The 14,184-nt window shown below is 40.1% G+C and overlaps 1 protein-coding gene across 4 annotated transcripts in view; it reads left to right on the forward strand.

The window, feature by feature from the left end:
* Positions 1 to 14,184, forward strand: part of LOC149181007 (putative 3,4-dihydroxy-2-butanone kinase) — a 335,118-nt gene that overhangs the window by 227,620 nt on the left and 93,314 nt on the right. For 3 of the 4 annotated variants that reach the window (XM_089416405.1, XM_089416404.1, XM_089416406.1), the window contains 4 exons: positions 5,627 to 5,710; positions 5,892 to 5,965; positions 6,061 to 6,173; positions 6,268 to 6,363. In XM_089416405.1, the coding sequence (XP_089272531.1) occupies positions 5,627 to 5,710; positions 5,892 to 5,965; positions 6,061 to 6,173; positions 6,268 to 6,363 (367 nt within the window). Of the gene's footprint in view, positions 1 to 5,626; positions 5,711 to 5,891; positions 5,966 to 6,044; positions 6,174 to 6,267; positions 6,364 to 14,184 lie in introns of those variants that run through there. The other variant, XM_089416407.1, reaches the window with a different exon arrangement.

The raw sequence follows: 14,184 nt of genomic DNA on the forward strand, positions 1-14,184 counted from the left end.
AACTATAACATTTGGAAACAAAGACTGCTGACCATTTTTGAGTACAGGCGTCTTGATCAACTCATTTTGGGCAAAGAGCTTCGTCCAGGTACAGCCGGGACCGATCAAGATAAATTTGATGATCGAAATCGAGAGGCTGTTATGCTTCTCAAGCTCTCTGTAGCTGATGATCAGTTACCTCAGATCCCTTCTGGCAAGACAGCTGCTGAAATCTGGGAACAGTTGAAAGAATTGCATGAGACATCTGATAAAAGCAGAGCTTTTTTTCTCAAAAATCAGTTGTTCTCCATCATGATGGATGAACATATGTCTTTACAGGAACATCTCAACAAAATTAAAGACATTCGAGATCAGCTCGACGCCATTGGTCGGACCATGGAGGAAGAAGATATGGTAGTCATTACCCTGAAGAGTCTACCAAAATCTTATGAACACTTCATTGAAACACTTAACATTACAAATGTTGATCTGAAGTTTTCAGATTTATGTACCAAACTTCTGCAGAAAGATAGGTGGAAACAGCAGTTTGGTAGTGGTACTTCATCAGTGCCCTTGGAAAATGCATTTGCTGCAAAATATCAGTCCTCTCAGTCTTTTCAGCAAAGAGGATCATCTCAGTCTTTTGATCCTAACAGGAAGAAAAGTGTACAGTGTAATTACTGTCACAAGTTCGGTCACATGAAGAAAGACTGCAGGCAGAGGATTGCTGCTGAACAAAAGAAACAGGGAGGGTCACATCAGACAGCGAATGTTGCAGAACATTCCGAGCAGACAGATTCTGCCTTTTACGCCTTTATGGCTAAAAGGTCTTCAGAACATGTACCTTCCTCTGCATGGTACATTGACTCTGGTGCATCACGCCACTTCTCTCACAGGCGTGACTGGTTTATTGACTTTTCACCTTTCAGTGACTCAGTTGTATTTGGTGGAGGTGAAAAGTACACTGTTGCTGGCAGGGGTACAGTTCAAATTCAGTCTGGTGGACGCACGCTCATATTTCTAAATGTATACTATGTTCCTGGTATGGAGATTAATCTGCTCTCTGTCAGTCAGATTATGAGGAATTCTCCTCAGCTTGATGTTATGTTCAGTGCTCACAAGTGCTCCATCATTGACAGGGAGACCAGTCTGACAGTTGCTACTGGCCTCGAGGACCATGGTCTATACAGGCTACTTGACACCGGTGACTTTCCAGAAGTGGCACTAGCAGCTCGTGTCTCTCCCATCAGTACTCTATGGCATCAGCGATATGGGCATCTCAATATGCAGTATCTCTCTCAGCTCTCTCGGGAGGGACTTGTGTCAGGATTACCTGATATTCAGACTCAGCAGTTGGGAGTATGCAGCGCCTGTCAAGCGGGAAAGCAACATCGGTCATCATTCAAAAATGGAGAATCTTGGCGCGCATCCCAGGTACTTCAGTGACTTCATGCTGATATTTGTGGTCCTATGAATACAGCTTCTATAACTGCTTGCAAATACTTTTTACTTATTGTAGATGACTTCAGTCGAAAGATGTGGGTGTATTTTTTAAAAAATAAATCTGATGCTCTTAGTACCTTTCAGAAGTTTAAAACTTTAGTTGAAAACGAATCTGGTTGTAATATCATGACCCTTAGGACCGACAATGGGGGGGAATTTTGTTCCTCAGCTTTTGCCAACTTCTGTGATATTCATGGCATCAAACGTCAATTCACCACACCTTACACTCCCCAGCAGAACAGTGTTGTCGAGCGTCGCAATCGCACGGTTGTTGAAATGGCTCGTTCCATGTTACAACACCGGAGTGTTCCAAACAAATTCTGGGCTGAAGCAGTATTTACTGCTGTTTATCTTCTTAACCGATCCCCTACTCAGGCTGTTAAAGGGAAGACTCCTGAAGAAGTGTGGTCTGGTCGTAAGCCTAAAATCAGTCATCTCAAAGTTTTTGGCTCAGTTGCATATGTTTGGATTCCATCGGCTAAGCGATCTAAGTTGGATTCCAAAAGTCAGAAACTCATGATGACAGGATACAGTGATCATCACAAAGCTTATAGGCTGATAGATATAGCCACTGGTCGACTTAGCTTCAGTCGAGATGTAGTATTTGATGAAGACAGAGGATTCTTTCAGTCTTCTTCTTCTGAGCAGCGTTCTGAGGATCCGCCTCACAGTGTTCTTCTTCCAGTCAGTTCATCTGATGGGAGGGATGATGTAGCATCAAGATTTGATACTACTCTATCTGAGCTTCCTCCAGAAGCTAATCCCCCTCTTGCTATCCCTATTGCTCTTGAGCCTGCTTCTCTTCCTTCTGATATTGGTCCCTCTAATCTTGATATTGGTTCTTCTTCTCTTCGGCCAAAATGGTGGGCTAAAACCATAGGTGATCTCCGGGATGATGAGCTCCTTGAAGGTAGAACTTCTAGGCATAAGAACAGACAACAGTCTTCAGTCAATTTTGCTCTTATGGCTAACCTTCACAGTACTTTTGAGCCTCAAACATATTCAGAAGCTAAGGGTATATATGAGTGGGAACAGGCTATGAAAGCAGAATTTCAGAGTCTTCAAAAAAAATCACACATGGGCTCTTTCTGATCTTCCCGCAGACAAAAAACCCATAGGCTGCAAATGGGTGTATAAAGTCAAATACAAAGCTGATGGAACCTTAGACAAGTATAAAGCTCGGCTTGTGGCTCGAGGATTTTCACAGCAGGAAGGCATAGACTATGAGGAGACTTTTGCTCCTACAGCCAAGATGAGTACTATCAGGCTTGTGCTTGCCCTAGCAGCTCAGTTCAAATGGAAAGTTCATCAGATGGATGTAAAAAGTGCTTTCCTAAATGGTGATCTCCAAGAAGAAGTCTACATGACGCAGCCTCCAGGATTCAAGGTTGCTGGTCAAGAACAGAAAGTGTGTCGGTTAGTTAAAGCTATCTATGGATTGAAACAAGCTCCTCGGGCTTGGTACATAAAAATTGATCAGTATCTGACAAATCAAGGTTTTCAGAGGAGTCCATCTGATGCAAACCTGTATATCAAGCATACTGATGATGATATCTTGTTTATAGTTGTCTATGTGGATGATCTTATCATTACTGGCAGCTCTGCACATTTGATCCATGGGATCAAACAAGATCTATGCAGAACTTTTGAGATGACAGACTTGGGACTTCTTCATTACTGTCTGGGGGTTGAAGTATGGCAGACTGAAAATCAGATCTTTCTTTCTCAGTCCAAGTATGCCAAAAATCTTGTGGAAAGGTTCAGAATGCAGGATTGCAAACCGGCCACGACTCCTATGGAACCAGGGCTCAAACTTTCAGCACAGTCATCTTCTCCTCTTGTGGATGAAACTTTATTCAGGCAATTAGTGGGCAGTCTCATCTATCTTACTGCTACCAGACCTGACATCAGTTTTGCAGTAAGCTACATTTCTCGCTTTATGTCAGCTCCTAAAGCTGATCATTGGATAGCAGCCAAGCGGGTGCTACGATATGTGCGTGGTACTTCTGATTATGGACTCTTATATACTCACAGCTCCACTTCTACTCTCAGTGGCTACACTGACTCTGACTGGGCCGGTTCGGTTGATGACCGTAAATCTACAGCTGGGTATGTGTTTAGTCTAGGATCTGGAGCTGTTACTTGGACTAGTAAGAAGCAACAGGTTGTGGCTCTCTCCTCAACAGAAGCAGAGTATCGGGGAGCAGTTAAGGCAGCCTGTGAGGCAGTTTGGCTTCGTCGTATGCTTGCAGATATGCATGTTTTTCAGACAGGGCCTACTTCTTTGTTTTGTGATAATCAGGGAGTGCTCAAACTTGCCAAGAATCCTGTCTTTCATGAACGAACAAAGCATGTGGAAACTCACTGCCACTACATTCGACAGTTGGTTGAAGACGGCTCAGTTCAGTTGCACTATGTTCCCACCACAGAGCAGCCCGCCGATATCTTTACCAAGCCTCTTGGTCCTGATAAATTTGTAAAATTTCGCGGGTCTATTGGTGTTGTAAATAGATTGAGCATTAAGGGAGGGTATTAGAATATATCTCTATATTTCTATTTAGTAATGCTCAGTCTTTTAGATGTTTCTATTCTTATTCTTTTAGCAGTTTCTTAGATGAAACTGTTTGTTCGATATTCTACATAGAAACCTGATGTTTCTATTCTTGTAAATATCTTTGTATTATCATTGAGCTGTTTGCTCTATGTGAATTAATTCATTGAACATTCTTTTAAAATTAACCCTGGGCTCTCCACCAATTACCCAGAATAACGCATGAAGGAATTGGCTGATGGTTGACCTTGGAATTTCGGCCCTATTTTCTCTCAATGGCTTTGCTGCTGGGTAATTCGACCCACCTGTAAATCCTGCTGCAAAAAGACCCCAAAATAGTTGCAATCTCCAACAAAATACTTACTTGGACTACTCTTCAAGTTTGATTCCCAAACTCACTTCTCTCCTCAACCTTCAAGCTTGCCTCCTCCAAGAATTGCACAATCCCTGCATTGTTGCTGCTGAACCTCCCCACAAACTCGCACTCCATGCTGCTGGAACGAATTGGAATAGATGGGATTCCCTCTTTGCGCTGGCACTCGAAGTCCACTGAAGCAAGGGTTGAGATTTCCACTTGGAAACACTCTTGTGCTAAAAACCACTCGCAGGCTTAGCTTCAGCTCAAGTGTGCTATGTCAAAGACAATTTGAATTTATCAAATATTCACGAATGACCAAAATGAGTTCCTCTTGCTCCTTTCAGCCAAAAGCCTCCAAAATGCCCATGTGGGCCCAGCTCGACTTTCCCCCACCAACTTCGCTCCAATGGGTGCATGTTTCCCTTGTGAGCTGCATTTCTCTAATGGGTGGCCCCGACATTCCAGTAGAGGCTCTATTTTCCTCGTCCATCTTCTAATGTTTGGGCTCACTTTTGATAAAAAAATACATGTGGGGCCTCTAAACCCACACTTCATAAATGCTAATGCAAATTTATTCAAAACTGGGCAAAATTGATATTTCCCTTATCATTGTTGCTAAGTGGGAATATCACAGCTTCGCTAGGAGTTAGCCTAGGTGGAGGAATCGAGATAGGGTGACAGTAAATTTGACTCGAGACTCGCCCCCAAGGCCACACCCAGTGGATTGAAGATTTCTTCCACGTGACTTGAGGTATGGATTAGGTGGCGACAACACACTCCATTTCACAGTGATGTCAACATTTCTCTATCACCTCTTTGATAACTTCTATCAAATGAACTGTTTCTTCTGCAATGGTTTGTTTGACTACTACTTACTAGAATGGCTTGTGAGACAGAGAAGTTCACCATAACTCCCAAATATGTAATCTACCTAAATGGCTTAAGATCAGTCCAATTAAATCCACACGTTCTTTGTGCTCAATTGTTAGATCATTTTTTTTAACTTGTATTGCACATTCACCTCCAGGCACACTTTGGATTAAACAACATGAGGATAGCCGTGGTATTCTTTATCCAAATCATTTTATATTTATCAACATGAAAAAATAGTTTACATGGGGCAATCTATAGGTTAATCTGAAGTGCCAATTTTCATATAGTAACTTTTAGAGCAGTCAAATAGTAAGTTGGGTATATCAAGATAAACAATAATCATTGTAGTTGATATCTTGCAGTTACCCTTTAAATGATGCAGCTGCCACTGTGAATGAAATAGGAGTCACTCTGAGAAGAGTTATGGGAGGCACAAGTGGTATCCTGTATGTTGTTCGTTCCCGGGCTTCCTTTCCTATTTTCCCTTATGACCCTTCTTTCTGTCTGATTATTCTACATTCTTCTTTTTTCTTCAATATATTCTGGGATTTGCTTATTTTACAGGTTTTTAAATGCTAGATGTGTTTCCGAACCACATTATTGTGATTATAACATTCTCTAGTGCAGATATGATATATTTTTCAAAGCTGCATATGCAAAGTTGAAGGAAAACACTTCTTCAAGCCTCTCAGCCGAAATATGTGAGAAGCACAACCAAATCTTATATTAAAAATCTTTAAGGACTTGGTTTTTTCTTAACGCTAATTTTCTGAATAAAAGAATTTTGCGACTCCAGGGACAGCTGTGCTAGATGCAGCTGTGGTTGCTGTGAGCAAGTATGGTGGTGCTGTTGCAGGTTATCGGACAATGTTAGATGCTCTGCTTCCTGCATCTACCTCTCTTCAAGAGGTACATGAATGAATATTATGATCAATTTCATTCTGTTTATTCTTGTATGTGATTTCTTATGTTAATCTAGCCTGCTGGCATTTTGGTTCTTCAGAGATTATCTGCAGGAGATGATCCATTGACTGCTTTCATTATTTCATCTGAAGCTGCTTTAGCCGGTGCTGACTTCACCAAGACTATGCAAGCTCAGGTATATCCAACCTTTGGATTTGTTCTGAACTGCAGTATATGTACCTTCTATTTTGAACAGTTTCTGTGATTTATGTCTTGATAGTCCTCTGATGTTAGCAAGCAACATATGTTGCTGGTCTACACTGTAACAATCTGTAACCTCCTCTTTCGTTCATCCTTTCTTTTTGAATTTTTAATTTACATTTAAGGAACCAAATAATATGTTCATATCCTCTCTTAATATGTCTAATATACAAACATGCAAGACGGTAATGAACTCAACAACATGAACAAATTTACTCTTCCGCTACTAATGTATACAAGAGAACATTTCTAGCTCATGTGAATAGGTATTCTGTGACAATCTAATTCATCTCTTATGTACAAAAAGACGGCCAAAAAAATATGAATTCATGCTTTATATCCTGTGCTGAGGAAATTCCAAGCCAACTGTATATAAAATTATAAATTGTTATATTATTTAAAAAATGCCCAGCTAGAAGATGCAAAACATGTCATTACTCTGTATAAATAAAGGAAGGCTTTAACGGTGAATATGACCATCATAGCTATACATTGTGTGCACAAAGCTCAACAAGTTTTATACAATAACAAGATAAATTACATTGTATGCATTGAAGGGAGAATTATGAAACACACACACACACACACACGCACACATATATATATATCTATATCCCGTATACAAATTTCATGGAATATTGCTTCAGGAATTTATGCTATCAATTTAATAAATAATTTGCACAAACTGCACCGTAAAATTAATGACAAAAAATGGAAATATAATCTGCAACTGAAGAATAAACAAGATAAACATGTAGAAGAACTCAGCCTTATTTTATTTATACAAATAGTACATGCAAACACTGGAAATGGCTGAGAGGATGGCCTCCCACAAATCTCTGCTACAAGCTATACCCGGCCTCCAAAATGAAAGCTAAATTGATAAAGCACCTGTGAATTTTGGATGAATTCACCAAGGGGAGATTCACAAAGGGGAGAGATGGGTTCTCACTCACTCTCACTAAATCACTTGAGAGTTTTCCAATCTACACAAAAGACAAATCCTCAAACCAAGATGTCCTCAAATGATCTCCTCCTCCTTTTAAAGACTCAATAGATAGATCTCCAATCTTGTAGAAGTATTTTATTTTATTGTTTTTCTAGAAGCTCCTCCTTGACTTTGTGTTAAGTGATTTTTTTTAATTTATTTAAGTCACTTTTGGCCTTTTCCCCTTAATTAATCTTTTCCCCTTTTAATTAAGTGATTAATTAAAGTCACTTTTAATCTGGGAAAATGGTAAATCGCCCACCATATTTTCTCTGGCCATTGGAAATCACTTCTTAGCGTCTCATCCTGTAGATCATCTCATTCTGGTTCCAACAAGCTATTACTCTAAAGTGTTTCGTCAAATATTTCTTGTGGAATGCCACCTTAAGCGTACTTAATTAAGTTATGCTCAATAATAACCCCATTATACGAGAATTATCAAAAAGCAATGGAACTAGAAACAAGTTGTGCAAAGTTGCTCCTAATGATGAATATGCCAAGTGAATGTTGTATTATCCAATAAAAATCTCTCAAAACCCCTTCGGGACCCTTGATGATGTAATCCTGCTCCTGTGGCCTGACCATCACGTACCCTGGAAATCCATCTTGGTTGTACTATAGAGGAAACTGAAAATGGGGACATTACAAGTCCTCCCACCCCAAGATTGCTTGCCCTCAAGCAATCCGTATCTGACCATTGTAGAGGCAACTGTATATCGATACCAAGATCCCATACAAACCATTGTGTCACATGCCTCTGTGCCATCCAATCATGCATGTATCCCTTAATACCTGGATCCCAAACAAATCTTTGGCTCACCCTACTACCAATAGATCCACCTAGATCCCATTGCCACCATGGCCAATCATCTTTGCCCATATCCAATGGCTCTAACTTTGCTCTGTCTCTGGCCATAGATGTTGCTCCACCGAGAGAATACCAACTCATCACTTCTCTCTAGTCTAACACCTAACATAGATCAAGGTCAACCCCACTATGCTGATGTTGGGCTAGTGCAACTAGAATGTTGATGAGCTGTCAGCCTACATCCCACTGCCCACTAAAGCATGTAGTGTTGATTTGGGGTAGCATCGGATGCGCCCTAGGCCTCAAATTTTGCAGGGAGGCTTGGACACATGCATTCCAGAGAACCCAGAAAGCGTTTTGGGAATTTCCACTCAGAGACGATTATATTAAAATAATTAATATTTTTAATTGAGTTCCTAAGTCTAAAGTTAGGGAAATTAAAATATTAATGGGTATTAATCTAATTGTTGGAGTAACTTCTAGAAAAAGACGAATATTAGGTGAAAACGATCTGAGCCTTTTGATTAGGAGTTAATCTAGGCCATTGGTTGTCCAACAAGAAGATATAAGAAGGGGCTTGAGGGTCATTTAAAACACACCAAGAGAAATCAAGAGATCAAATTTTTGAGGTGGGAAGTTCTTAGGAGGGAATTCGACTGAGGAGATTTCTTGTAGTTGAGGGGCAGGGATAGTTGGGTTGGAGGATCTTCTCTGGAACCTCGAATACTCATCAGAGAGGCAAAGAAGCATCAATGGAGGTAGCGCAGACCCAGAAAGGACTGACGTTGGGCTAGGAGGGCCCACTCAGTGCTTGACGCAGAATCAGAAGGGCTAGTGCAGAGGCAGAGCTGCCTTCCAGCAGAGGTTTGAAATTTGCCAGGGAGCTTCCGAATCAACTGGGAGGTTTGACGTCAGAGCTCCAAGAGGCAAGGATATCCATTGCAGAGCTGACACAGAGCCTCAAAGAACTCCATGCAGTTACTACGAAGGGGTAGTGCAGTTGTAGCTGGGGATAGTCATTTCAAAAGTCGGATTAGAGGGATTTTCCAGGTGAAGTGAGGTAATCTCACTAAGTCTTATGCCAATGTCTTTTTCTCTGTAACTGGATTGCAAGAAGGGCATCTAGAGTTGTATTCAGAAGTACTGCTTAAAAATAATAAACCCTTAGAGTTGCTGCACTGGTTTTCCCGCATTGGGTTTTTCCGGGGACATTTGTCCAAAAATAACAGTGTCAATTGTGTTGTATTTTCTTTGTTGCTCAATATCTTTTTTCCACTTATAATTTAATTAAGTGAAGGCTACAGTAGTATTTACTTCGATATTTACCGTAGAACACAGTAAATAATTTGTATGGATTAACAAGTAGGAGAAGTAACATTAGTTTGCTGCAATAGGGGTTCCTCTTGTGGAATTTTCACATAGTATTGTTGAAGGAAGTGTAACTAGGTTCGGTCTTATAGATGTACTTTTGATATTTTTACTTATTCAAGAAAATAAATATTATTTTTATAATATATGTCAATGAGTTTCTTGCTCATTGAAGTAGGTCTAGCACATTTCAAAGTGTTATAGATGAGTCAAATAGTCAAGAGAAAATATTGAAGGCCTTAAGGGCATGTTACACTATGTATAAATATATATTTAAGTCAAAGGGAAACCTCCAAGCAAAGTCAAGTCTAATCCTATGTAATGACACCTTCAAGAAGCTCCTTCAAGCATGCTACACCACCATGGAAAATGTGTGAAGTCTGCTTAGCAAATCAGCCACCAAACTGTCCTCCAAGTCAGCCTACAAACAACCCTCCAAGTCGGCCTGCTAACAGTCAATCAAGTCGGCCTATAAGTTGGCTTAAATGGAAGGACAATCCTCTATTTATAGAGGCTATCCACTCCAAATGAAACACACAACTTGGACTTTGAAATCCGCAAGAAATAGAAGATAAGAAGAACAACAAAAAGCCAAGGAAAAGGTCTACTAAGGCAACAAGGTTAGGAGGAAGAACATCGAAGTCTAAGGGACTGTTTTCAAGTGTATACACAGCCACACATGCAAGAAAGTGAAGGGAAGTCTGTGGCCATATCAGAAGTAAAATCACAGTTGCATGATCTTCATTATTTTGGGCTAGTAACTAGGCCTACAAAGGCCTCCTACTCCAGCGTAAAAGGAAGACACTCAAGCAAAGGAAAGAAGAGCATGTGAACCTAGTAATCATCCCACACGTGCAAGATACTAGGGCAGAAGAACAACAACACTGTCATACACTTATATTTCAATAAGGATCTCAGTTGAAGTCTACTTGTGCAAGGAATAGAAGAGGAACACCTCACCTACAAGACTCACTCAAGAAGGTCCATCTCTAGACAAGATTCATAAGAGAAACGAAGTGCTGGAAGGAGGAGGACGAATTGATGGAGAACAAAGTGCCGGAAGAAGTGACAGTGAATAAGGTGCAAAAAGAAGGAAGGACTTGACTTTTGCTTGGAGAATACTCTTGTCATGGGTCTAGGGTTTGGCATTGATCAATAGAAGCTTCAATAAGAGAAATTCATCAAAGGGTTTTCCTCTCAAGAGAAGAGAGGTTTTGGCCCTGGCAGAGAGCCAACATCTTGTGTTCTTGTTTTTGTGTTTTGGTAGCAGTTTGATGAAGTACACACATATGCACTAATAATATGAAGAAGAAGAAGAATCTCACTACATCACTTTGCCCTGGATTCTTCAACATGGTTTCAGAGCTAAGGTGACACATCAAGGAAAGGGCAACTCAAGAACACTCATCAAGGAGAAACATCTACAAGATTGAAGCATCAAGCCTAGAAGTCTCAATCACTTCAAGGTCAAGAAGGGTCTACAACCCATCGTTCATCAAGGAGGTCTACAAAACTAGAAGAAGAACCTTATATAAAGGCACCTACAAAGAAGAGCTAATTGAAGCAGGACCTACATCAAGCTACAAGTTTTCAAGCAAACCTCATCACCAAGCAAGTCCACTTGGAGAAGGCAACTTGAAGAGCATCAAGATCCAGGGAAGACAAGCCATCAAACCTTTAAGGAGGAAGCAAACCCATTACATCTCAAAATCTATCAAGTAAGTACATTTCCCCTTCTGAATATACATCAATGTCTTTTTGCAAGGAAAGCAATAAATTGGTAGGTACCAATAACTTTCTTGCATGGAAGAAGAGGGCTGATCTACTACTCAAAGAGAATGAATTCCTAAAGCATGTCAAAGAGAATATCACTATCCCTGCTAAGGAACAGACTCAAGTCTTAGCCAAGTACAATAAGGATGAGACAAGAGCTCAGAGGATTTTGTTAGAATCAATCAAAGACTCTCTCATTCCTTATGTCTCCAAGTTTGAGACATCAAAAGAAATTTATGATAAGCTAGTAGAGCTATTCTCGGTATCCACAGCCGGAGAAGTAATATCTTTGAGAAATGAATTATACAAGATGAAGATAACAAAGGAAGGAATAGCTCCCTATTTCATGAAAATCTCTGAAATGAGAGCTCAACTTCAAGAGCTTGGGGAAGTCATGTCTGACAGAGAGATGACAACTGTAGTACTCAATGCTCTACCTGAGGAGTGGGGAAGCTTCACATCTAGCATATATGCCAAAAATAAAGCAACCACTCTCAGTGAAATGTGGTCTCTATGCAGAACAGATGAAACTAGATTTAAGGCAAAAGAAGACGTGGGATCAAAGGAGCAAGCATTTGCTACCATGGCCAAAAGAAAGGGTAAATTTGGCAAGTTTGGTCCACGAAGAACAAACAACAAAGACATGTCCAAGATCCAATGTTTTGGATGTCAAGAATATGGAAACTACAAAAGGAATTGTCCTAAGCTTAAGAAGGACAACAACAAAAGGAAGAGGGAAGAAGCTCACATAACTCAAGAGATGAAAGAAGAAGGAAAGAAGCAAAAGAAGGAAGATCCTCCGGATCTCTAATATGGCTAGGTCAAATTCTTTACTTCTAGATTTCTTTCAAAGTTTTGAGTAGAATAGGAGCATGTAGGAATAAATTAAAATTGCATGACGAGAAACATCCTCTAGAATCTAGCAACATGATGTACATAGAGTTCTAGATACTCAGTAGATGTAGCATTTATGACAAGAACAAAATGCATAAGTAGAAATATCTTCTAGAATATAGGAGCATGGCAGATATAGCTCAAGATATTCATGTAGAAGAAGCATACCTAGTATAGGACCTCATACATGATGAAAGAAAATTGATCATGATAAGAATCTTAGAAGACCTACATCATCAAAAGAAAGGAAACATTTGCAAGGCAAGGATCTTTAAGATCCTATGATAGAATCTTCAAAAGAAGGTTCATGGATCAAAGCAGATGTCTCATTGGGAATCCCATTCATGGGTTTCAAGAAAAGAATGATATGCAGGCAAGCTAAGATGAAGCAAGAAGGGCCACACCAAAGGATGATCAAAGGAGAATCAAGATGAGGTATGTATGCATCAAAGTTTAAGTCATGTTATCATTTGTATATTATTGAGTCATGGGTATAGTTATATAACATGATCAAGCATGGAAGAGTCTCTTTCACATGCTCGAAGGCATGTACCACAATACAATAAGGGTCAACAAAAGCATATGCTTGCATAAGGAGCATAAGGTTGTTGACTAAGAAGCAAGAAGAAATGCTGACAAGTCTAGAAAGCAAGCAATGAAGGAATGCTCTCAGAAGAAGCATTAGATGGTTGACCTATCTATCTGAGAAGAAGCAAATGAAGAAAGAGATCAAGCATGTGAAGAACACCATGATCACCAAGAATCACTATCTAACAAAATGCCTTGAAAGATATCTCCCGAAAGAAGGCAGGAAAACTCTGATAAAGGAAGAAAGGACCCTTGACACCTATGAAGGCCTTGGAGATATAAAGGTGCAGATAACTGATTCTACTCTACAGAGATGTCGTGATGAAGAAGCCATCCAACAAAAAAAAAGGAAATGTTGAAGCAATATCAGGATGAAGTCATGATGAGCTACTAGGTCAAAACATGTAATCAAGCAAGTACAATGAAGCATCCATGAGAAGAGTATTTTGAAGCATGGACAAGATGACAAAGGAGTAGCCAAGATGATAAGAAAAACCTGATAGTCACTTTCTACAAAGCAATGACATGACAAACCAAGAAGGAAAGTGATCGATGGATGGTGCCCTACCTAGAAGAAGTTCAAACAAAGACTTCATGACATCAAGAAAGGAAGGAGATCAAGTAGCTGAAGGACCCACAAAGAAGAAGTTGCTGATGAAGGAAAGAGTCCCCAGTTAAGAGGGAGCTCTGACAAGTCCCTGATCAAGAGGGAGTTTTGAATCACCCCTGATTACAAAGGAGTGACAATTGTGTTTTTCCATTTCATGGGTCATGCACTAGACCAAGATTAACAACCGAAAGTCTAGATGAAGACCATGAATGGAAATGTAGGAACAAGACACAACATTCTTGTCTTCACTTGGGAAGAAAGAATGGGAGGATTAAGTAATCATCTAGCATCCGATACTCTTTGAGGATGTGTAGGGCATCCAAGACAAGAGTAGGCAAGAGGACCGATATTCTTTGAGGGTTGGGAATCCAAGATAAGAATAGTCCTAGAAGGTCATACTTGGAGAACACCCGGGTGGGTATGTACCTGGAAAGACAATGATGAAGGTGTCTATAAATCATTGGTCTCGCCAGCATTGTAGCTTATGGTCTCGTAAAGCGATGGAGTTGTTAGTCAAGGCCTTGTACTTTGACAATGCTGATGGATATGATGCTATAACAGATGGATTACTAATCCGGTTTCTCTTATGTGAATTCTTCAAGATTGATAATAGCCAAACACCTTGTAATGTTGTATGAATACCTCCCTAGTTAAGAGGGAGTGTTGAAGGAAGTGTAACTAGGTTCGGTCTTTATAGATGTACTTTTGATATTTGTACTTATTCAAG

The sequence above is a fragment of the Pinus tabuliformis genome, chromosome 3_2 (assembly GCF_031772625.1).
Source record: "Pinus tabuliformis cultivar Carrire ecotype Pingquan chromosome 3_2, CPIR1, whole genome shotgun sequence".
Classification (NCBI taxonomy): Eukaryota; Viridiplantae; Streptophyta; class Pinopsida; order Pinales; family Pinaceae; genus Pinus; species Pinus tabuliformis.